The 18,874-nt window shown below is 45.9% G+C and overlaps 8 protein-coding genes across 8 annotated transcripts; 3 read left to right on the forward strand and 5 right to left on the reverse strand.

Annotated features, from left to right (window-relative positions):
* Window positions 1-794: 794 nt before the first annotated feature.
* Window positions 795-2,748, forward strand: V1513DRAFT_233502 (fad binding domain protein). The gene is made up of 4 exons (XM_066894422.1): window positions 795-846; window positions 900-1,185; window positions 1,240-2,392; window positions 2,444-2,748. The coding sequence occupies exons 2-4, from the start codon at window positions 1,057-1,059 to the stop codon at window positions 2,569-2,571; spliced, it is 1,410 nt and encodes a 469-aa protein (XP_066751296.1). The 5' UTR covers window positions 795-846; window positions 900-1,056; the 3' UTR covers window positions 2,572-2,748.
* Window positions 2,749-3,407: 659 nt separating this feature from the next.
* Window positions 3,408-4,742, reverse strand: V1513DRAFT_451964 (uracil-DNA glycosylase-like protein). Its single transcript, XM_066899050.1, has one exon. The coding sequence runs from the start codon at window positions 4,430-4,432 to the stop codon at window positions 3,476-3,478; it is 957 nt and encodes a 318-aa protein (XP_066751297.1). The 5' UTR covers window positions 4,433-4,742; the 3' UTR covers window positions 3,408-3,475.
* A 964-nt stretch (window positions 4,743-5,706) lies between these two features.
* On the reverse strand, window positions 5,707-6,954 carry V1513DRAFT_233538 (uncharacterized protein). Its single transcript, XM_066894423.1, has 2 exons — window positions 6,936-6,954; window positions 5,707-6,878 (listed from the first exon to the last, which is right to left on the reverse strand). Exons 1-2 carry the CDS (start codon window positions 6,936-6,938, stop codon window positions 6,105-6,107), a joined length of 777 nt encoding a protein of 258 aa, XP_066751298.1. The 5' UTR covers window positions 6,939-6,954; the 3' UTR covers window positions 5,707-6,104.
* A 109-nt stretch (window positions 6,955-7,063) lies between these two features.
* V1513DRAFT_451968 (uncharacterized protein) lies at window positions 7,064-8,585 on the forward strand. Its single transcript, XM_066899051.1, has 3 exons — window positions 7,064-7,828; window positions 7,938-8,034; window positions 8,153-8,585. Exons 1-3 carry the CDS (start codon window positions 7,213-7,215, stop codon window positions 8,217-8,219), a joined length of 780 nt encoding a protein of 259 aa, XP_066751299.1. The 5' UTR covers window positions 7,064-7,212; the 3' UTR covers window positions 8,220-8,585.
* Window positions 8,586-9,260: 675 nt separating this feature from the next.
* V1513DRAFT_451970 (uncharacterized protein) lies at window positions 9,261-10,685 on the reverse strand. Its single transcript, XM_066899052.1, has 2 exons — window positions 10,158-10,685; window positions 9,261-10,105 (listed from the first exon to the last, which is right to left on the reverse strand). The coding sequence occupies exons 1-2, from the start codon at window positions 10,641-10,643 to the stop codon at window positions 9,428-9,430; spliced, it is 1,164 nt and encodes a 387-aa protein (XP_066751300.1). The 5' UTR covers window positions 10,644-10,685; the 3' UTR covers window positions 9,261-9,427.
* A 3,245-nt stretch (window positions 10,686-13,930) lies between these two features.
* Window positions 13,931-15,161, forward strand: V1513DRAFT_451977 (uncharacterized protein). The gene is made up of 3 exons (XM_066899053.1): window positions 13,931-14,278; window positions 14,429-14,836; window positions 14,887-15,161. The coding sequence occupies exons 1-3, from the start codon at window positions 14,111-14,113 to the stop codon at window positions 15,046-15,048; spliced, it is 738 nt and encodes a 245-aa protein (XP_066751301.1). The 5' UTR covers window positions 13,931-14,110; the 3' UTR covers window positions 15,049-15,161.
* A 525-nt stretch (window positions 15,162-15,686) lies between these two features.
* Window positions 15,687-16,358, reverse strand: V1513DRAFT_460505 (OPT superfamily oligopeptide transporter; the record flags this gene model as incomplete). The annotated part of the gene is given in 3 exon segments (XM_066899837.1): window positions 15,687-16,037; window positions 16,057-16,241; window positions 16,283-16,358. 3 exon segments carry the CDS (start codon window positions 16,356-16,358, stop codon window positions 15,687-15,689), a joined length of 612 nt encoding a protein of 203 aa, XP_066751302.1.
* V1513DRAFT_233695 (OPT oligopeptide transporter protein-domain-containing protein) lies at window positions 16,245-17,735 on the reverse strand. The gene has a single exon (XM_066894424.1). The coding sequence runs from the start codon at window positions 17,370-17,372 to the stop codon at window positions 16,557-16,559; it is 816 nt and encodes a 271-aa protein (XP_066751303.1). The 5' UTR covers window positions 17,373-17,735; the 3' UTR covers window positions 16,245-16,556.
* Window positions 17,736-18,874: the final 1,139 nt, after the last annotated feature.

The following is an 18,874-nucleotide window of genomic DNA, read 5'->3' on the forward strand; positions in this document are numbered from 1 at the left end:
CTCATAATGACTTTTGACTTGAATGCTAAATTATTATTGTAAGTTATGTATTATTGAATTAATAACGCTTAGGACGCGATCTTGGCCCTTATCACCAAGACGATCCTCTGTCGTCAGAACCCCCGGCCTTACGTAGGCATGAGCGTAGATCCACTCTTGGCTGATAATCCGCATTAGAAAACTTTAATTTATTTGCTCAAAAAGACTAACTTACCCACGATTCGACATGTGGGAAACTCTAACAATTGATCATTCGCTCGTTATGATTGATGCCCGAGTAGCTTCATCACCGAAATGTTTAGTCAGACACTTCAGCTACAAATAATATTGTCCCGATATATCGCATTTGGCCCATGACAAGTTAATAGTTAGGTGCAAATCTTACTGGCGCGCCAGGAAAAGTTAAGGAAGTCGATAGTTACGGCTCTGAGCGATCTCCAGGAACCTCTCGTCATCGACACATTGTGATCGGCCATGTGTATAGGACAAATACTGCGACGCGGGCTGCAGTGACATTGGCTATTGGACAACTATATTCATGGTAAAACTAGTATTCTGCCAAGAAGAAAAATTACGATGATAATCTAAGATTTTATATTGCTTGTAAAAGTGATTTACGTTCAGTTGCGGGCATAATTATGAAAAGGGGGATGACGCATCTATGGGTGTAATTATGAAGCCGTATGCGTATTTCTGGGCCTTAAAAAACTTACCCTCGCTCCACATGTCAAGTTTAAGGTTTTCGATATAAGGTATGTCTAAACTCAGATGTGTTTGCCCGGTCAACACGCGCTCGTGATGAGCCTTCACATGCGTGGGATTATAGCTTCAGGCGAGAATCGATCCGTAAGCGAAAATAAATAACTTTTGTAGGGGGCCGATATTCTGATTCCCATTAGGAAATGAGCGGCAAGCTGCTAGTGATAGACTTGGGACAGTAAGCTGAAGAGAATGAATATATAAATGCCACCGCCATCCTCTCGCAAAGCGCTACCGCGTCAAGGAATTTTGCAATATTTTGAGAAAACATAACTCTGGACAAATATCTGCATAACAATGACAATCGAGCCCGCTTTGATCGACGACCTGAGCAGTCAATTGAAAGATTCAAAACTCCTGTCTCCTAGCTCGGAGGGTTATGCGGAACATCTCAAGCGTTGGAGTAATTATGCCGAGAAGAAAGCGGTGCGCTTCCTAAACTTATTAGCTGTTGACAGGTTCATTGACGAAGCTTTACAGGGTGCGATACTCCTCGCTGAATCTGCAGCGGATATCTCGAAGACTGTTCTCTTTGCTCAGGCAAACTCAATTAACATCGCAGTATGCGGTGGGGGTCACTCAGCGGCAGGATCTTCGTCCATCGATGGTGGAATTGTTATCGATCTCTCTAAAATGCGAGGCGTAGTGGTGGACGCAAGCAATAAGACGCTCACTGCTCAAGGAGGAGCCACCTGGGAGGATGTCGACGTTGCTGCAGCCCATTACGATCTAGCTACTGTCGGGGGCACTGTGAATCACACTGGTATTGGCGGCCTGACACTTGGTGGTGGACATGGATGGCTTACCGGGAAATACGGGCAAGTGGTCGATAATCTACTAAGTGTTAAGCTTGTACTTGCGGATGGGAACATTGTCACCGCTTCTGAGAAAGAGAACTCAGAATTATTTTGGGCGGTGAGAGGGGCTGGCCAGAACTTTGGTGTTACCGTCGAATTTACCTACAGACTTTACGCTCAGCCGAACCCTGTCTGGGCAGGGGTGTTGGCATTTCCACCCGATAGGCTGCCGGCCGTTGTTCAGTTTGCTAACAATCTTGCCACGACTACGAGAGGAGAGAAGGCTATTGAATTTGGAGTCTCGACACCACCACCTCTGACAGAGCCTGTTATTGTGGCAATAGTGTTCTACGATGGTATAGCCGAGGAGGGCATGAAGACATTCGAGCCGCTTTTATCACTTGAACCGATCGTTAATACAGCGACCGAAATGCCTTATTGGAAGTTGAATAGCATACTGAATGCTATGGTAGAACCTGGTCACCGTAGAGCATTAGGTGCCGCAACTTTTTTTGCGCCACTAGATGCAAACTTTGTGCAAAGCATATATGATGACTTTGTAGACATGTGTCACACAATACCCGCAAGTTCGGAATCAATAGTATTGTTTGAGATTATTGGCCGCGACAAGGTTTGCCAGGTTGGCTCTTCAGCAATGGCCTATGCAAACAGAGGAAGATATTACAATGCAGTATTAGTTCCGAAATGGCATGACTCAGCCTTCGACAGTGAAATGCGAGCATGGTCAAAAAAGGTAGCGAATCGCATTCAGAATGAATCCGGCAGGTATAATACAACGGACGTCGGCAAATATGCTAATTATGCGGACTTTGCTAGTAAGTGTATCCCACATGAATCCTGGAAATACGTGACTAACCTAAACGAAGATTTACACGTTCCTGTAGAGGCACTGTTTGGAGAGAACACTAAAAAGCTTCAAATGCTCAAGGAGAAATATGACCCTAACAATGTGTTTAATAAGTGGCACAATCTTAGTCACAAGGTCAAAGTATAAAGAACCTCATGGATTGGACATTGAATCCTGAACAATTTTGATCTATAAGAAATGAAGTTTTCTAAGCTTTACTGTCGTTAACACTTGCTGGAAACAACTGGCTATATAATCAGATGGAGTCATCAGGGGTTCCTGAACATCCGCTCTGATGCTGTATGTGAATCAAAATTATCAGCAACACAAGAGCTTAAGACTAAAATTGGTCCAGACATATCAAGATATAAGTATGAGTACGTGGCTTAGGTGACTGAACATTGTCATGGGACAGGTTGCTGCAGATTGGCTGATGGTGGCTGGTGGCAGACTTGATCTATACAACGCAACAGATAGCCACGATCTGCGAGGTAAAGGAAGTCAGCCCGATTCTAGAAGATAACAGGTACCTGTACTATTGTTAAGTAACGTCGGTATGTCGAAATTCTTTGAGTAAATCGTAATCCATCTCACTACAGCTGTCTCCAAGTGGCGTCGAATGGCATAGGCAAGATAAAATGCTGTTTTTGACAATTTTCCTCTCATTGGTATGGCCGCATCTGATAATACATTTGCTATCTGCCCATTTACAGATATGGCAATTGTTACTGGTCGTGTCCCTGCAAGTTTGTTATAGCTCTCAAAGCGCTGTTCTCCCTCTACCGTAATTTGTCGTCCTCGCAATCATCATCACGAGAAGACTGATCCATATCAGCTTTCAGTCCATTTAGAGCCCTTCTAAGAGCAAATGCTAATATCCGTGAACAAGACCCCTCATCTTTCACAATTCCCTCTTTATAATCGTCTTCGTCTGGTAAGGGTTTTAGACCTCCGAGCTAAGACTTCGTGACTACGGTAGGAACGGTACAGAAATGTAGTATTACTGCCATCGAAATGGCGTAAGTAACAGATAACATATATATTTATATATTTATAACTGTTCTTCAACGCTCTTCCTCTGCTCGCGCCTCTCCTTCACCCAATTACCAAGGACATTCCAAATAGCTTGTTTTTCCTCAGGGCTCATCCCAGCCGCCAACCCGCTTGTAGTCGTGGTCACAAACACTCTTGCGCCATTCCATTCCACTTGATTTCCCACTCGACTATTTATCCTCCCCATATTCTCACTTTCGTCTTGCCACCCATAGTGAAACTCTTCTTTCGGGATCGCCCTTCCTTTCCTCACTCTCCATATGCTCTCCCAGATACTCTTCCCAACAATGGCCACGGCCTCCGGCTTCTTCTCCCGAACCTTCTGCTCAAGGATCGGGACCCCATCATCCATTTCCTGACGGGAAAGCTGACTGCCGTTCTTTGTGGGGCGGGAAACGATGTTTGTGTTTCCAACAGAATAAAGTTCTGGGAGGCGATAGGTGTCGCTCGGCGGATGACGAATCGTCGTGATAGCAGAAGAATGAAGCAATTTCCAGTAAAGATTTGAGGGGTGGGCATAAGCCCATCCTGTGACACCTGTCATGATCCCCGGGTTCAGACCGACGAGGAGAAGGATGAGATTGTGAGGGATAGAGTCGCGAAGCTTGTTGGGTAGGCTGGACCTGGTGGCGCCATTCCCATTGTTCCGGAGCGCAGATGATGATGCCATAGATCTTCCTCTCCGTGGCAACGATACAACTGAGCTTTCAGCTGAGAAATACTTGCTCTTCGACGAGCGCGTGACGCGACGGGTGCGAACTTCAAACATACGTCTTGTTGCCGTGCGTACGGTTGGCATTCGATCTTCCCCGAATGGGGTTTGACAATTCGTCTCTGGCGGCTGTGAATGACAGTATTGTTCCAACTTGCCGTTGAAGGAGATTGTTCTTGTCAGCTCCTGGATAACCTCATCTTGCTGAGGCTTGGTTCCTAGATCCAACTCAGTATCAGACATTCTTGAAGTTTGACTTGAATAGCAGCACGGCTACCGCAATCGGAATAGACAAAAGCTGATTCTCGAACAGTCAATGATGGATCTTAAGAAATAAGGGACCAGACCACGCACTCATGGCAGCCATTAGCTAGTGAGAGGTGAAAAGGATCGTTAAGATTGCTCATTAGATCATGGATTTTTGTCTAGTCAGGTGTCAACGTTCGAGATACAACCTCAAGTCTAAGTTCACAATACAAACTCAAACGGACGTCCACAGTGAGTATGATGAATTCCCGTCATGAGGCTCATGTTCAGGGATAGGGTTTGATCCTTAGCCCAGGCATCAAACCCCGAACGGAAGGTGAGGATTTTGGTTCGGGGCATCTCACCATGTTCAATAGGCTGGAGGCAATATAGTATAGTTTGAATTAGCGCAATTATGGCAACAGCTTGAATATAGCACTAATTGAAGTGGGATGGAGATCAACTATCATGTCCATTACTTTGCCATGCCAGACTACTCAGCAATTCAGACATTGCCGTGCTTTGGATGCGCTGCCGTGGCATTTCCCAAACTATTATGATATTACAGTTTTCGGGAAGTGCAGTCCAACTGCAAATATCCAGAACTATGCCAATCATCACGTACTTCAACAATTTATCGTTTGTAAATAAGTAGCAGGCCAGAAGCACTGAAAACACTTAAGCATCCAACCACCAAAAATGCCTTATGTCGTTTATTTCGAACTTCAATGAGCACAATCGCTTGCGACCGTGGAGCGATACCAGCCACAGTTGTGATCCAGTGCCCCAGAGGAATGTATATCACCAGGGCCTGGCAACAAGAGCTGCTGAAGACTTGGCGACATTGCCTTACGAGATTTCTCACACGCGGCATATGCCGCCGTTGCTAAAAAAGGACGCGAGCACAAGGCCTCCTTATCGCTAACGAGAGTATACAGACAGATAAAATGAGAAGACTTGTCTGCAATAAGGGCCTCAACAGATACCTCGGCGGGATCAGCCTTAGCCAGCAACTGAAATTTCTGGTTCTCTTAACTGTAAAAGACGATACCCATATTGTTCCCTGCTAAAGTATGCGAGTTTGTCAGTCACGGTTGTACCTTAGAGAGTAAACATTGATCTCTTCGCGTCGTCCATCGAGCAGTCTGCATCTGTCGCGGTATTAGTGACCTAGAGATGGGTATTTCTGACTGAAATAAACTGCACATTCACTATACATTGGATGAGATATATTGGGCATTATGGGAACTAGTTCGCCTTATGTGAATATGTTTCAGCTATCCACATTTATTCGAGTCAATCCAAAGAAAGGAACGGAAGTTGTGGCCATTCATGGCTCTCGCACCGTGGCTGCCAGGCATCGACAACGGTAGCAAGGTTCCTGGCGTCCGAATGCCGCTACCCCTTTATGACATTCCGTTCGAGAGTATCCTTCTTGTTGAAATATCAACTGAATCCTCCTAATATAGTAATTATATGCTCTGTTGTTGCAGACGCTCTAAATAGAGCAACAAGTTAGCGGATCGACGAACTAATCTTCGGTGAGTGAGTGCAGGGCACAAGCAGGCGCGTGAGTAGAGCCACGGCGCTGATATTTTCCTTTAAGCTTGATCCTATAGGTTAGGGAGTAGTTAAAGTACGTGTTGATTTAGGGGTCGCTATGATGGGCTTAACCGGTGTCACACTTGACATCATAGACCAAACTTCCATCATCATCAACCCTTGCAATGTTCCATAACACATGCTTTGGCGGCGCTCCTTTGTTGACTCCCAAATGCTGTGCATCCGTCCCTGCCACTACCAGCGCATCCGCAATCATCCGCCGGTGGCAACGCCACCACAACGTCTCACTGCACATTATCGCCACCCCTCCGCTTCCGTCGCTCTGCATTTTATCAGCCAGTACCATCAGCTCTTCCAAACCTTCCCGGAAAGTTGGCGTGCTCATGTAACCAGCGTAATTCCTGAACGCTGAGACGCGAATGGCGGTGTGTCGCTCGACATTTGGTTGCTTGGAGCTTCGGCGGCCTCCGAGTGCGAAACCAAGCCAGATATAGTCAATGTGAACTTTCCTCAATTCCTTAGACGAGGATAAAGCATCCTGATTGAATTGAGGGTTTGTACGGGAGCGCGGGATTGACCGAACGTCCACAAGTTTGGTGATACACGAGGATTGGAGGAGATCAATAAGACTGGAGAGTGTGCGTGTGCCGTGGCCAATGGTGAAGATCGGAGCATGAGAAGACGTCAACGATTGTGGCCGTGGAGAGATAGTCGATTTTTTTTGCGTCGGGGCAATTAGTTTGTTATAGCTCTCTGTTGTCTGACTAGTATTGAGACTGCTGGGAACAGTTGGGCGGCGAAGCCGCGTTCTCTCGTCTGCTGCATATCGGCCATCGCATGTAGATGAGCGTTTGCGCTTAGAGCCAGCGCGCGTATCTACCTATAAGATGGTTCAGCATCGACTCGGAAGCTGATATTTGTTGAGAATCTTGCTAACCATATTTGTGAGAATTAATTGCGTACCGCATGGACGTCGAGGCGATAGTACCGTGGAGAATAATGAGGCTAAATGCCGGGTAAACTCTCATACGTCATTTGCGATTGCTGTGAGGTAGCAACTCGTATCTCCCTGTCCACCTACTTGGCCATTCGGAGCCGATTTCCTTGTACTATTCAAAAATTTATCGCGTTTAAATACGAACCGACCCGATATAAATCTTTAGATAAGTAAAATCAATACTTGCATATTTACATCTAGGTACGCTCAAGCGAAAATGGCAGCCAGCGTCCTCATCGTCGGGGCAACTCGAGGCTTAGGAGCGTCTCTCACGAAAATATATGCATCCAAACCATCTACTACCGTCTTCGCAACGACACGGTCCAACACCGCTCCCAGTAGCCCCAGTTCAAGCAGCAAGAACGTAAAGTGGCTTGTGGATATCGACGTCGCATCTCCCGACGTGGGTCAGAAACTCATCTCGCAACTCCCGTCATCGACGAAACTATCCACGGCCATCGTCTCAGCCGGATACTTCGGCTTTGAGACGTTCGACGACCCAGACTGGGAAAGGGAACTCAAAATGTACACCACCTCCGCTATCGGCCCAGTCTTCATTGTCCACCACCTCGTGAAGGCCGGCCTCCTGGGCCCGGGGAGCAAAGTGATCCTTGTCAGCAGCGAGAGCGGCAGCATCACGCTGCGCCACGAGAAGGAGGGCGGAGGCAACTATGGCCACCATGCGAGCAAGGCGGCGCTGAATATGGTTGGCAAACTTCTCAGTTTGGATCTTAGGGACAAAGGTGTTGCTGTGGGATTGGTGCACCCAGGGTTTATGCGGACGGAAATGACGAGGAGTGTGGGGTTTGACAAGTATTGGGATGATGGGGGAGGTAAGTTATATATAAGATTTTCGGACTTGGACGATAGAGCGATCAGGAAGTCTGATGTGTTTTGTTTTGATTTTGCATGCTTCGGAGCTAATGCCTTGATTTTGCGCAGCTGTGACACCCGATGAGGCGGCTGAGTCGCTCGCATCTTTCATCGAAGACTTTGACCTCAGCACGACGGGTCAATACTGGGCGCCGAGAGGTCCGAGGTATGTCGCATGCGTGGAAGTTTTTTGAAGCGGACCCAGAATCCGCATGGTCTCTTCCAAAAGAACTGACGCAGATGTAACAACACATAAATATCTAACATTTTGGACTTTCGTATAGGGACATTGGCACAGCGGATGTAGTGCTCGGGAAAGATCTGCCTACCCCTCTCCAATTACCGTGGTAGTTAAGATGGTGGAAATGAAAGGGAGCCTACGAGTGAACATCCTTTTTAAGCTGGGAGAGTGATTGGAAATTCCATGCGAGATTAAGACGAAGTGTGTTTTACTAATGTCGAGCCACATAACTACCTTGAGGATCTTGTGGTACATGGTGTAAAATACATGAGTTTTGCTCTGGGTTTGCGATACTTACATCGGGCAAAAAAAGCCCGCTTCCTCTGGCCCGATCAGAGCACTGGACTCACAATATGAAGGCAACAACAATTAAATTTTTTTGTCATTTGTATGCCCATATATGCATATTTACAAAACCAAAAAAGAGGAATGCTGCTTGCCTAAAATGACTGAGTGTCTAGTGGTCTTCAGTGCACGGAGTGGCATTTGCATCAGAGATGTTCAGACCGCAAGTTCCTCGAAACAACAGACTTGGACGCGCACGGCCCCTTTCCAAATGATGCCAGCGTGATTCACGATAGACGAATTGTAAAATTCATGGCCACTGTTTTTAAGATTGCAAAGGGGGTGGTATTCACAGGAAGCTGCTTAGGGCACGGCGACCGACGATTCTCGCAGCGCGGAATTTAAACAATTTTCAATTGGCAGCATCTGCTGCGTGCCATCAATGCTTGGAATCATTGGCTATTTTACAACACTTCTCGATGCAAGGCAAGATGGCACTGCTTGACGGATCGACAAGTTCAAGCCCACTGGCCCCGCAAAATGGGACCCTGGACCCTCTAGTAATATATTATCTTGTTCCTGTCCAGCTCCTGGCCCAGAAAGTGTTGTCCAAACCCGTACAGCCCTAGCTTGTGACACTCATGACTACTCACAGCCCAAAGACGTCGCGCCGTCTTGTTACAATCGCTTTCTATGAGACTGGGAGTCGGACTCCGCCCAAGAGTATATATTGGGATTACATTTCCGCTGGTGTACCGCTGTAGAATATTCTAGAGCATATCCTGATTTCCAAGGACGAAGTTGGATGCGGTGTCGTTACACATGCCGACAAGTAAGTTCTTAGCTTGCTACTGGAACGCCTGGTAGGTCAAAGAAGAGATACTTTAGTATTATAGTCAGTCAACAGATACATCTGACAATATATTACTTAAACTATTCCATAGCAATCATTGAAATTAGGCTCTAACGGGAAGTATGCTGATTCAGCTAATGTTAGAGTCTATCCCAACATAAAAGTCATGGGGCAATTATTCTACGTATATACTGCATGGCGACTGGTAGTCGAAAGATCCCCTTCACTACTTGAGTCCATGTGATCTTCATATCGATCAGGTGCAAACCAATCCAAGCCTTGCAAACCGCTCAATTTTCTCTGAAGATATGAGGCACCCACTCGGAACCAATAATCACCTTCAACGTCTCCGCTGTTAAACTGATCTTCATCCTGAAGAATCTTATCTATAGCTTCTGCTGCACCACTAGCATGCAAGACCCGGCCAACAGCCAAATGAAGGTTGCAAAGAAGAGGTGAAGGAAGTGCATGTTGAGATTGCCGCCCAAAAACAATCTCGTCACCATCATCATGGCGGTGAACTTCATTAGGCAACTTAGTACCTAGCTTGCGGAGGACGTACCGCCCATTTTGACATTCTAGACCAAATTGAAATGAATCGAAAAATTTATGACTCTTTGCATCTAATAATAGAGCATTAAATGGATCATTGATGCTCTGGCCTGTTAACAAATCGCATATATCTTGGGATGCAAATCTGGAGAGTATTGTCCGGAAGCTCGAACTGCTACTCGCGCTGAACGGAATTATGTGTGCAACTTCAAGATGGTCATAGTCCTGGTTAGGAATCATTGGCCACGGAGCGCTGAGGTCCATCACTCGTCCCACAGCAGAAAGCCAGCCATCACGGTCTAGCAGCTACATAGATGAAGATCAGCCAGTAATACTCCAATAACAGCTTGATTCGAACCTTCTGTTTCAAATTTCTTGACCTGGAAGATGTGCTTCCATCAGACGGCGTAGGAGTCTTTCCCTTGGCCTTCATAGGAATCAATAATTCGTAAAAAAATGGACTGGTCCACTCTTCTAACTGCTTCTTTAAAGGCTGTGATTGTTGAAACCTATCCGCAACTGCCTCCCAATTTAAAGGTACTTTTGGAGTAATGCCTTTCAAATTCACAACTCTATCTAATGACCCACCCACAGGGGACAAAAACTGCGAGAGTTCAGCTATCTTATTGTGTTCGTCTGTCAAATGAGTCCAAAGATTGTCTGATAGTGATTGGGGGTCGTAACCATAATCTAGCATAGCGAGGGCTAGAACAATTGCATCGGTGCTCTGATTCCCATATCGCAGAGGAATTGCCACCACACCTTCAGATAGACGTAAAATCGTTTTCAAAGTTTCGAGTAAGGTCTTCTGCTCACAGTCACTAGGATTGGCAATAGACGACATTGATAACTGGATTTCGCTTACTGAACAAAGAATGATCGAGTGGCGTTGTAGATTGTGCGGTAAGATGCCAGTGTGATCCAAACACGCGCGTCAGCATAGGCCTCACGAGTTTGGAGAGTTGCGCAATAAATCTTAACACACAATGTTTGCATCATATCGCATATCCAAGAACGCTTGAGCATTTGTGGCGTATCCACCTCGGTCAGCTGCCAAATGACCTCTGGTTTAAGGTATTCTTGGGCAGATTTTACTTCTAAAACTATGTACTTGAACCACAAGGAATCCAAGGAGCCTGGTTTGAAAGATGACTTGCTTCCAGCACTCAAGGGTTTCCTTGTAGGGTGTCCACGAATAACAGATATATTCGTACGAATACGAATAACTAAAGATTTCCAGCTTACCTATGCGATAGCTTTTATTCGTAAATTATGCGTAATATTCGTAAATTTTCACAAGTACGTTATGAAATCACGCCTCCCTGGCCTGCTCTCTCTTATAAATGCCCTCAACAACATCAATTTTCTCATCGTTTCGGCACTCAACGCGTGCCCCGCAAACCTAGAAGGTCTCTCCCTGTTTTGAACAGTCTTTCGACAGCCACCTCAGACGCAGGAATAGCTAAATAATCTCTCGCTGCGGCTGCCATCCGTGGGAACTCATCCTGATTCAGTCGCCACCATTCAAAGAGCCATCCTAGAATTTGATATGTCCGACTTAGATTCTCTCAGCACATTAGGAGAGGCGTGAATCCTACATGGTGATGTTCATGCTCTCATGAACAATTATACGGTGTATTGGTTTAAATTTCGACCGCTTGAATGCCGCTCGCATTTTCACGCCTGGATGGTTCTTACAATCTTATTCACATTCGTGAAGGAGACTAGTGGAAGACCTCTTTCCGTACGCGGTACGGCCTTTTCGAATACCTCGTCAGGGTTGGTCATTCGCGGGTTCTCAGAAGCTTTGAAGGAGCTGACTGCATCGAGAGAAACAGGGTAGTCAGTGAGTAAGCTACCTATAATCGATTTGAATCCAGACCTCAGCTAATTGCTAGCAGATCATTCCATGAAGTGCTCGAATCGCTGCTTGTCCTTTACCCCGCCTTTGTCAAACTTCCTGATCTTGATACTCCCCTTGCTTCTCGAATCTCTGACGACCCTCGATTTTATCCCTGGTTCAAAGATTGCCTAGGAGCTTTGGATGGTACTCATATTGCCGCACACGTTAGTCTGGAGGAACAACCGAAATTTCGCAACCGCAAAGGCATTCTGTCACAGAATGTACTTGCTGTTTGTGATTTCGACCTCAATTTCGTGTACACTTTCCCTGGTTGGGAGGGCTCAGCGCACGACGGCCGAGTACTCTTAGATGCTCAGGCTTCCCAAGGCTTTGTTACGCCTCCTGGCAAGTACTGGTTAGGTGATGCTGGCTATGGGAATAGTGAGTTTGTTCTTGCACTGTATCGATCGGTGCGGTACCATCTGAAAGAGCAACGGCTGGCTAGTTTAAGGTACTTCTCCATCTACCTTGTCGTCCTTTACATGCTAATTTATATGGGAATTATTAGGCCAGAGAACGCCAAGGAGCTATTTAACCTCTGCCAAGCCTCATTACGCAATGTTATTGAGCGTATATTTGGAGTTATAAAGAGGAAATTTAAGGTACTAGCGGTAATGGGGGAGTATTCAATACAAACCCAGTGGCCTCTTTAACTTCATTCCTGCCCGCTCTTATAAGCGACTGATGAGGCCCCACGGCCGAAATGGTTTTACGTTACTTACGTTCCCATCTCGCGAAAGAGCGTGAAACCAATCGAGTTTTTAGCTCCTACAGCAATACAAGAACACAGATTCAGCTAGTACTTGGTCTCTTTGGCCTCTTTAACTTCATTCGTCAGAGGGTAAGTCGTTGAGTTGAATGATGATGTTGACAATGCAGGAGATTTAACTCCTTTGGTGGCTGCAACAAGTTCTCAATCTCAAGGCTCTCAAGCAATGAACGAGTTTAGAGATAAAATTGCTCAAGAGATGTGGGTAGCATACTGCGAGCACATTGGAAGGGAGGCTTAAAAAATGTTTAAATCTACAAAATTGATTGGCCAAAAGTCTACAGAGTTCAAATGACGAATGTCGTATTTACTATATGAATGCACACTTTTTAGTAAGAATCATTTCAAAATATCAAATATTGATACGAAAGAGAAATTAGAGGGAGAAAATTAGCGTGTAAAGCCTTTAACATAAGATTTCTAGAGTCACGTTTGAGTCGCATTTAATAGTTCCATTTAATAGTAATAACTATTAAATGGGACCTCCATTAGAAGGAAATAATGGCCCAAATGATCTTAACTCCTGTCATATGCCCGACAGGCTGTATTAAGTCGGAAACACATCAATTGGCAGACAAGTGAGCATAAAATATAATAGCTGTGAAGTAACCTAATTGCAATAAATGAAATTAATCAATACATTATCGTGAAGCTCAAAGTGACCAAGCTGACTGTCAATGATAGTCCGGCAAGGATCATGCAATGCTACAGGGAGTACTAATGATGAGCTGTTAGCATTCTAATTCAAAGTGATTCAAATTCTCCTGATCCGGCACATATCGACATATCGCAATTTAATTCCAGTTTGAAATCGGTCTGACCGCAGATATCGACTGCTCCATTAGTTGTTCCACTAGGTAATTACCAATTATTCAGCCGCGCAGGCAATTTATTCGGTTGAGAGAGAAACCCTAGCCACTTTGCATATCTTTGTTTCATCGCCGCTGTACCGAAACCCATTTTAACTCAATCTCCGCGCCGCACGTACTGCGGCACAGTCAACTAGATTCCCTTGCAAGGGAACAGTCGGAAGTGGATAGGAGCCGCTATTAATTTTACTCCGAGGAAGTTACATTATTGAACATAAGCAGTGTCTAAATTTCGACTGAACGATACTGCACGGTATACCGAAACTCATTCGTCCTTACTCTAGATTCAGGATCCCCAAATGCTCGCATCACCTTATCTATGAGTTCTGAAACATAATACACTCTACAGGGTTCAGTATGAGGACCCAGCGATTTGTTTGTAATGCCAATCCTAATTGGGTAATTGTTATCGCAGACCGATCAGCAAGAATATATATGAATTGAAATATCATATGGCGTTTTATGACTCATCCCGAGAGGCAATACGGCGATTCTCGGCTGGCCCATTAACCACAAAAACGAGGCAGGGTAACTTAATATATACTTTACGACGGTGCCGCACGGCAAATGACTAACTTTAGCAGCAATTTCTCAAAACCGAGTAAGTCAGCATCGCCACGGACCAATTAATTGGAACGATAATGCTTCTTCCTCGAGGGCGATAACTCAGCGGGGGCTAGGGCTTTTGCTCTTATAAGATCGTTATCTGATCAGGTGCTTAGACTATTGGCTTATTGACACAAGTATCTCAGAGAGGCCATTTAGTGATTATGGAGAGATCAGGAAAGTCGAAAGTCATACTTGTCCCATGGGATCCAAATTCCAGCGAACACAGGCAGCGATTGTATGAGCAACGAGTTGCTTGTGGTTGGAAGGAGGACATGATTGGAAAATGGCAAGGGCTGCAACGAGAAGGGAAGATGACGATCCAATGGGTGGTGTGTTATTCTATTCTTATTATTTTAAACTCTTTTATTTGCTCTAGCACAATGGCAAGTGTGAATGACAATTGAGTTTGTGCTGTCAATGCCATTATCTGCCGCGGGTCAATGCCATTATCTGCCGCGGTAAGCTGACCAGTCATGTAGGTTCTGACCGACGATGATCCAGCGAGAGATAGCAAGCTAGCTCAACATATCATGCAGTTTCCTGCGGAGAAGGAGTCCATCTTAGACTCTGCCACATCATTTGGAGGAATGCCCCGCCTACTGCCAGATTCGCCTTACTCTTTCATTCCTGTTGGTCATATATCCTTGGATTCTGAGCATCCTGATCCGAGTCTTGCCAATCCATCAGAAGGTCTCTACTGCATCAGTACATTCTACATCTCGAGGGCGCTACAAAGTTGTGGACTTGGTCGAGCTGCAATGGATACTGTGGAGAGAATCGCGATCGAAGAGCCCTTGTGTGCGAAAACGCTTGCGCTCGACACTCAAGCTAGAGAGCAGGCTCTCAACGTGGAAATGTGGAAAGCATTTAAACTTTCTCCACCGAAAGTATGCGAATGGGCACTCTTACACTGGTAATTTTGCTGACATTCATCAAGGTGTCCAACCAAGACTGGTATGAGCGACGAGGATACAAAGTCTATAAACGCATGGAGAATAATTACGCCGTTGCGGACCCGGCGGGTAAGGTATGGCACATATCAGCAGTATGTATGAAAAAGAGTGTGGCGGACAGTATAGGTGACAGTTCGACAGCTTAAGCTGCATGGTAGAATACTGCGCGCTGAGTGCCTATGTATTGTTGCATACACCTAAATATCAAGTGAGATGTCTTAATGTAATTTGTATTAAACACATTGATCATATGCAAGCTTCAGCAGTCACTATCCTCTGCAACGGCACTATCTTGTGGACCGTGTATTCAATGCTTTATAACACATGCAACGCGCGCTACATCTCCAAACAGAGCAAAATATCCACAATTTTTGTGCAATCCACAGTATCTCTAGGAGCTAGCCATCTCAAAGCAGCGATGAAACACACCGGAAAACCATGCTTCTTGAGCTGTGAGGTGGGAGTATCGCGAATTATAACATCAAGCTGATCGCGTATTATTGTACTCAGATACGATGGATCGGTTGTGATTGTTGAGTGTCACAGTGATGAATATACAGTTTTAAAACTGTGACCCTCGGTATTACTATTAGCCTCTTTTCCGCTGAGATTGACAACCCTAAACCGGTATAACAAGAGATCTTCAACCAGATACGTATCACTTTCAAGTGATGGGTTACGGCTGCGAAGCCGTGTCAATTAGAACATCTTACAAACTACTAGGAAGCGCATGATCAATTACCTTATTTCACCCGTATACATTATGTGATCTGTTCACCGCCAACTATTGAAACTCTCCAATCTTCACTCCAAACCCGCCATCCGGAATTTCGTACAAGGATGCCACTCTACCATAATCCACTCCCACCGAGTACACCTTATTCCCCCACCACTTCAAATTCGTTTTCGTGTACTGTAGCGTCAAAAAGATATATATTCCTCCAAACGCAGCACCGGCAGACAATCCCGCCGTTAGGAGGTAGTTATACTTTGCCCACCAACCTAGATATCGTCGCTTGATATGCCACATGAACCCGTACCCAGCAAACAGGCCAGGAGTATAGTATGAGAGGTTATATGTCGAGCCCCATCTGGTGATACCATTAAGGAAGAGGACGAGGTGAGCGTATTTCAACTGGCGGGGAAAAATATACACGCGCAAGCCAACAGGGAAACGCGGCAAGGAATCCGATGAGGAAGCAGTATTTGAGTGCGGGGTACAGTGAATTGAACATGCGTTCAGGACCGACAAGTCCGAACATGATCGTGTCCGCGTAAAGTGACCTTGGGAACGTACAAACGAACCTATCTGGTTGCGTCACGCTGCACACATTCGTAACTGAAGAGATGAGGAACTCGTTAGCCCCGATCGTTACAAACGTTTGGATCGCGGTTGCCAGCAACTGTGCACGGAACTGAGCACGCGGCGGGAGGAACCCTTGGCGTAGTGACCCATCTTCAGGTCAGTGATGAAGTCCTCGGCTTGTTCATCGATATTGTAGCCGTAGACGCGACAGATCATATTCGCCATGGCATTTCCGGGAAGCATATACCCCGTTATGATGACAGCAAGGTTACTCATCATGAGTTGGTAACCTGTCACGGCGTAAATCAATGCGCTAGGTATCAGGATTGCGATGCTGAGCAAAAGTTACTACAATGGCCCAGACAAGGGTTTGCGTGGGATAGACAGTGACTGCAACCACGCCGGTAGCCCATCCAATTCGATTACCATAACTGTGGCGAGCATTTGCTCCTTGTGTGTCCATGGCCCAGGATTTGTGCTGTAACGCCTGCCACGGAAGCTGAAACTCCAGTCGGGAAGGCGCTCGGCAAGCTTACCACACGGGTAGAGTAGACGCTGGATAACTGTCGATTGAATGCGTAGGGTAGGCTGCCTCTGATTGAAAAACATGTTGACGAAGGAACCGATGAGAACCCATATGGTTCCAAGAATATATGCACGTATGGTCTCGACAGGGATGGTAGGATCATCGAAAGGGTCGCAAACAGCGCGGACTTCAGGGTACGGGGAGTGGTACTTGATCAGAGCTGCCTCGATCTTGACATCAATCTCATAGCTGTCAGGATCCTCGTCATGACCTTCCCCTGCAATTAATCCTTTAATTTTGGATAGAGTCAGCGCGGGAAAATTGACATCATCGTCATGGTAGGACACTTCATCCTTCAGAATCTGAAGCCCTTCCTCAAGGGTCAGCGACGAAACCTTCTCGTAAATGAATTCGGATACGGGGTCGTTGACGGTAGAACTATCGTCGCTGCCATGGGAATTTTTGTCCTTAATGCGATCTATGATTCTGGACTTGCTGTCGAGAGATTTTTCAGTAATGTGAACGCCCTTCTCCAATCCAGTGAGGCTCTCCTCCTCCAATCCAGTGAAGCTCTCGCTGACATAAGGTGTTGCCTTTTCCATATCCTCAGAATACTTTGTTACTGACTTGAGTCCCATTATGGCGCGATATTCTTGCACATATCCGGGACCAGGACCTAGTGTCAGAACCTAGCCTTATATGCTTGCAGTAGTGGAAATGACTCGGCAGCAAGGCGATGAAAAAAAGATGCGAATTATAGAGTGCAACTGAAGTGTCGTGAATCTGCCCTTCGCCGCCCTTCGGCTATCTCACCTTCGCGATAAGGAACTATCTATCATATACCAAGTGTCATGGATAGCTGCTACTGCGCAGAATCATTACAAAAAATTGAGCGACGAAGTTGTTCATGTTACCGCGCGACTATCTATGCCCAGCAAAACTCTTGGCTAGATGCCCGAGCAACAGACGCTGGTCCGCGTCCAGCTATCTTAGGCAAACAGCTAACCAGCATCGCGGCGAATGCCCAGCGCGTAGTTTTGCGACGATTTTCTGCCCGATTACGAGCTGCGGGTTCATCTAGCTCGTGTCCTTGAAGTCATATGCGCAGCACGTTTCCATCGGCTGGGTGTCAGCTGTGCGATCTCCTCCCTTGCAATTCCGACATAAAGCAGTTGCCATTACTCTAAACTCATCTGATTGAAGGAAATGAAGAAGCTGAGAAAATACATCGCACGGCGTAAAAGAGAGCTTCACTTGCTCGTAGTCAGGTTGGCGCGATGGGGAACATTACAAAACATGCGCTACGATTGGGAGAAGTTGACAGTATAAGCCGAGCAAATAGAGTTAAACCTTGTCATTTAGGTTTAGGGGCAAAGGTTGGTGCACCTAATTCGTGGTCGCAGATCGCATCGCCGTTGAAATGACCTGTTCTGCTCTCCCATGGCATAAGGTTGGCGTGAGTGATAAGGAGACGTTACAGTCAGGATATACTGTCCAAACCTATCCAATAATTGCGGCCACTGATAAATTAACGTCAGGATTCTAGCACTTTTAATTCCGATGACGAATAAGCGCAGGGACATCCTATGGATGAATATCCGCGTTAACGACCTGTGGCATATATGAAGCGGCTGCCGATTAAGTACCAGGGGCTGATCTCCTCGTTGAAGCAAATTGCAGAGTCTTTCACAGTTCGCCTAGCAATATTACTGACACAATACTATACGTCCTTAGGATATTGATCCCTCTCCCATTTAAGACCGCAATGTCGTAAGGCTGACGGCAAAATTATGTAGTTGCGCAAAAATACTTCGTAGATTGGTCTAATTAAAGGTACAGCCTCAAACTAAATCGCAGTAGAAATGCATGGCTGTGCACCGGACCCACCTTAAAGTGGCCAAGAGGGTAGCTCCTGTAAGTTATAGGAGTGCGATTGCTGTATCGACAAATACATACGTCATAGTAAGCCGTCCTTGCCGTCGATTAATTGAGATTATTATCTCCCATCCACGGTCACTGGCTCTGCCAAGCTTCGCAGGCCACCATCCAAAGTTCCGTTGGGCCAAACTCGCCGAGAAGAGATAAAGCCAGTGACGATCAGATATTTCAAAGAGAACTGTCAGGGTAGGACTGGAAAGAA

Source organism: Lipomyces chichibuensis (assembly GCF_038497645.1).
Source record: "Lipomyces chichibuensis strain CBS 12929 unplaced genomic scaffold V1513scaffold_44, whole genome shotgun sequence".
NCBI lineage: Eukaryota > Fungi > Ascomycota > Lipomycetes > Lipomycetales > Lipomycetaceae > Lipomyces > Lipomyces chichibuensis.

Bases quoted from the DNA above. Each gene is read 5' to 3' on its own strand.
- V1513DRAFT_233502 (XM_066894422.1), top strand. From the start codon at position 1,057: ATGACAATCGAGCCCGCTTTGATCGACGACCTGAGCAGTCAATTGAAA. The intron at 1,186-1,239 runs GTGCGCTTCCTA...GAAGCTTTACAG, and splicing joins ATTATGCCGAGAAGAAAGCG to GGTGCGATACTCCTCGCTGA. The intron at 2,393-2,443 runs GTAAGTGTATCC...ACCTAAACGAAG, and splicing joins TAATTATGCGGACTTTGCTA to ATTTACACGTTCCTGTAGAG.
- V1513DRAFT_451977 (XM_066899053.1), top strand. From the start codon at position 14,111: ATGGAGAGATCAGGAAAGTCGAAAGTCATACTTGTCCCATGGGATCCA. The intron at 14,279-14,428 runs GTGTGTTATTCT...CCAGTCATGTAG, and splicing joins AGATGACGATCCAATGGGTG to GTTCTGACCGACGATGATCC. The intron at 14,837-14,886 runs GTATGCGAATGG...ACATTCATCAAG, and splicing joins TTAAACTTTCTCCACCGAAA to GTGTCCAACCAAGACTGGTA.
- V1513DRAFT_451964 (XM_066899050.1), bottom strand. From the start codon at position 4,432: ATGTCTGATACTGAGTTGGATCTAGGAACCAAGCCTCAGCAAGATGAG.
- V1513DRAFT_451970 (XM_066899052.1), bottom strand. From the start codon at position 10,643: ATGTCGTCTATTGCCAATCCTAGTGACTGTGAGCAGAAGACCTTACTC. The intron at 10,106-10,157 runs GTTCGAATCAAG...TCATCTATGTAG, and splicing joins CAAGAAATTTGAAACAGAAG to CTGCTAGACCGTGATGGCTG.
- V1513DRAFT_233695 (XM_066894424.1), bottom strand. From the start codon at position 17,372: ATGGGACTCAAGTCAGTAACAAAGTATTCTGAGGATATGGAAAAGGCA.
- V1513DRAFT_451968 (XM_066899051.1), top strand. From the start codon at position 7,213: ATGGCAGCCAGCGTCCTCATCGTCGGGGCAACTCGAGGCTTAGGAGCG. The intron at 7,829-7,937 runs GTAAGTTATATA...GATTTTGCGCAG, and splicing joins GTATTGGGATGATGGGGGAG to CTGTGACACCCGATGAGGCG. The intron at 8,035-8,152 runs GTATGTCGCATG...ACTTTCGTATAG, and splicing joins TGGGCGCCGAGAGGTCCGAG to GGACATTGGCACAGCGGATG.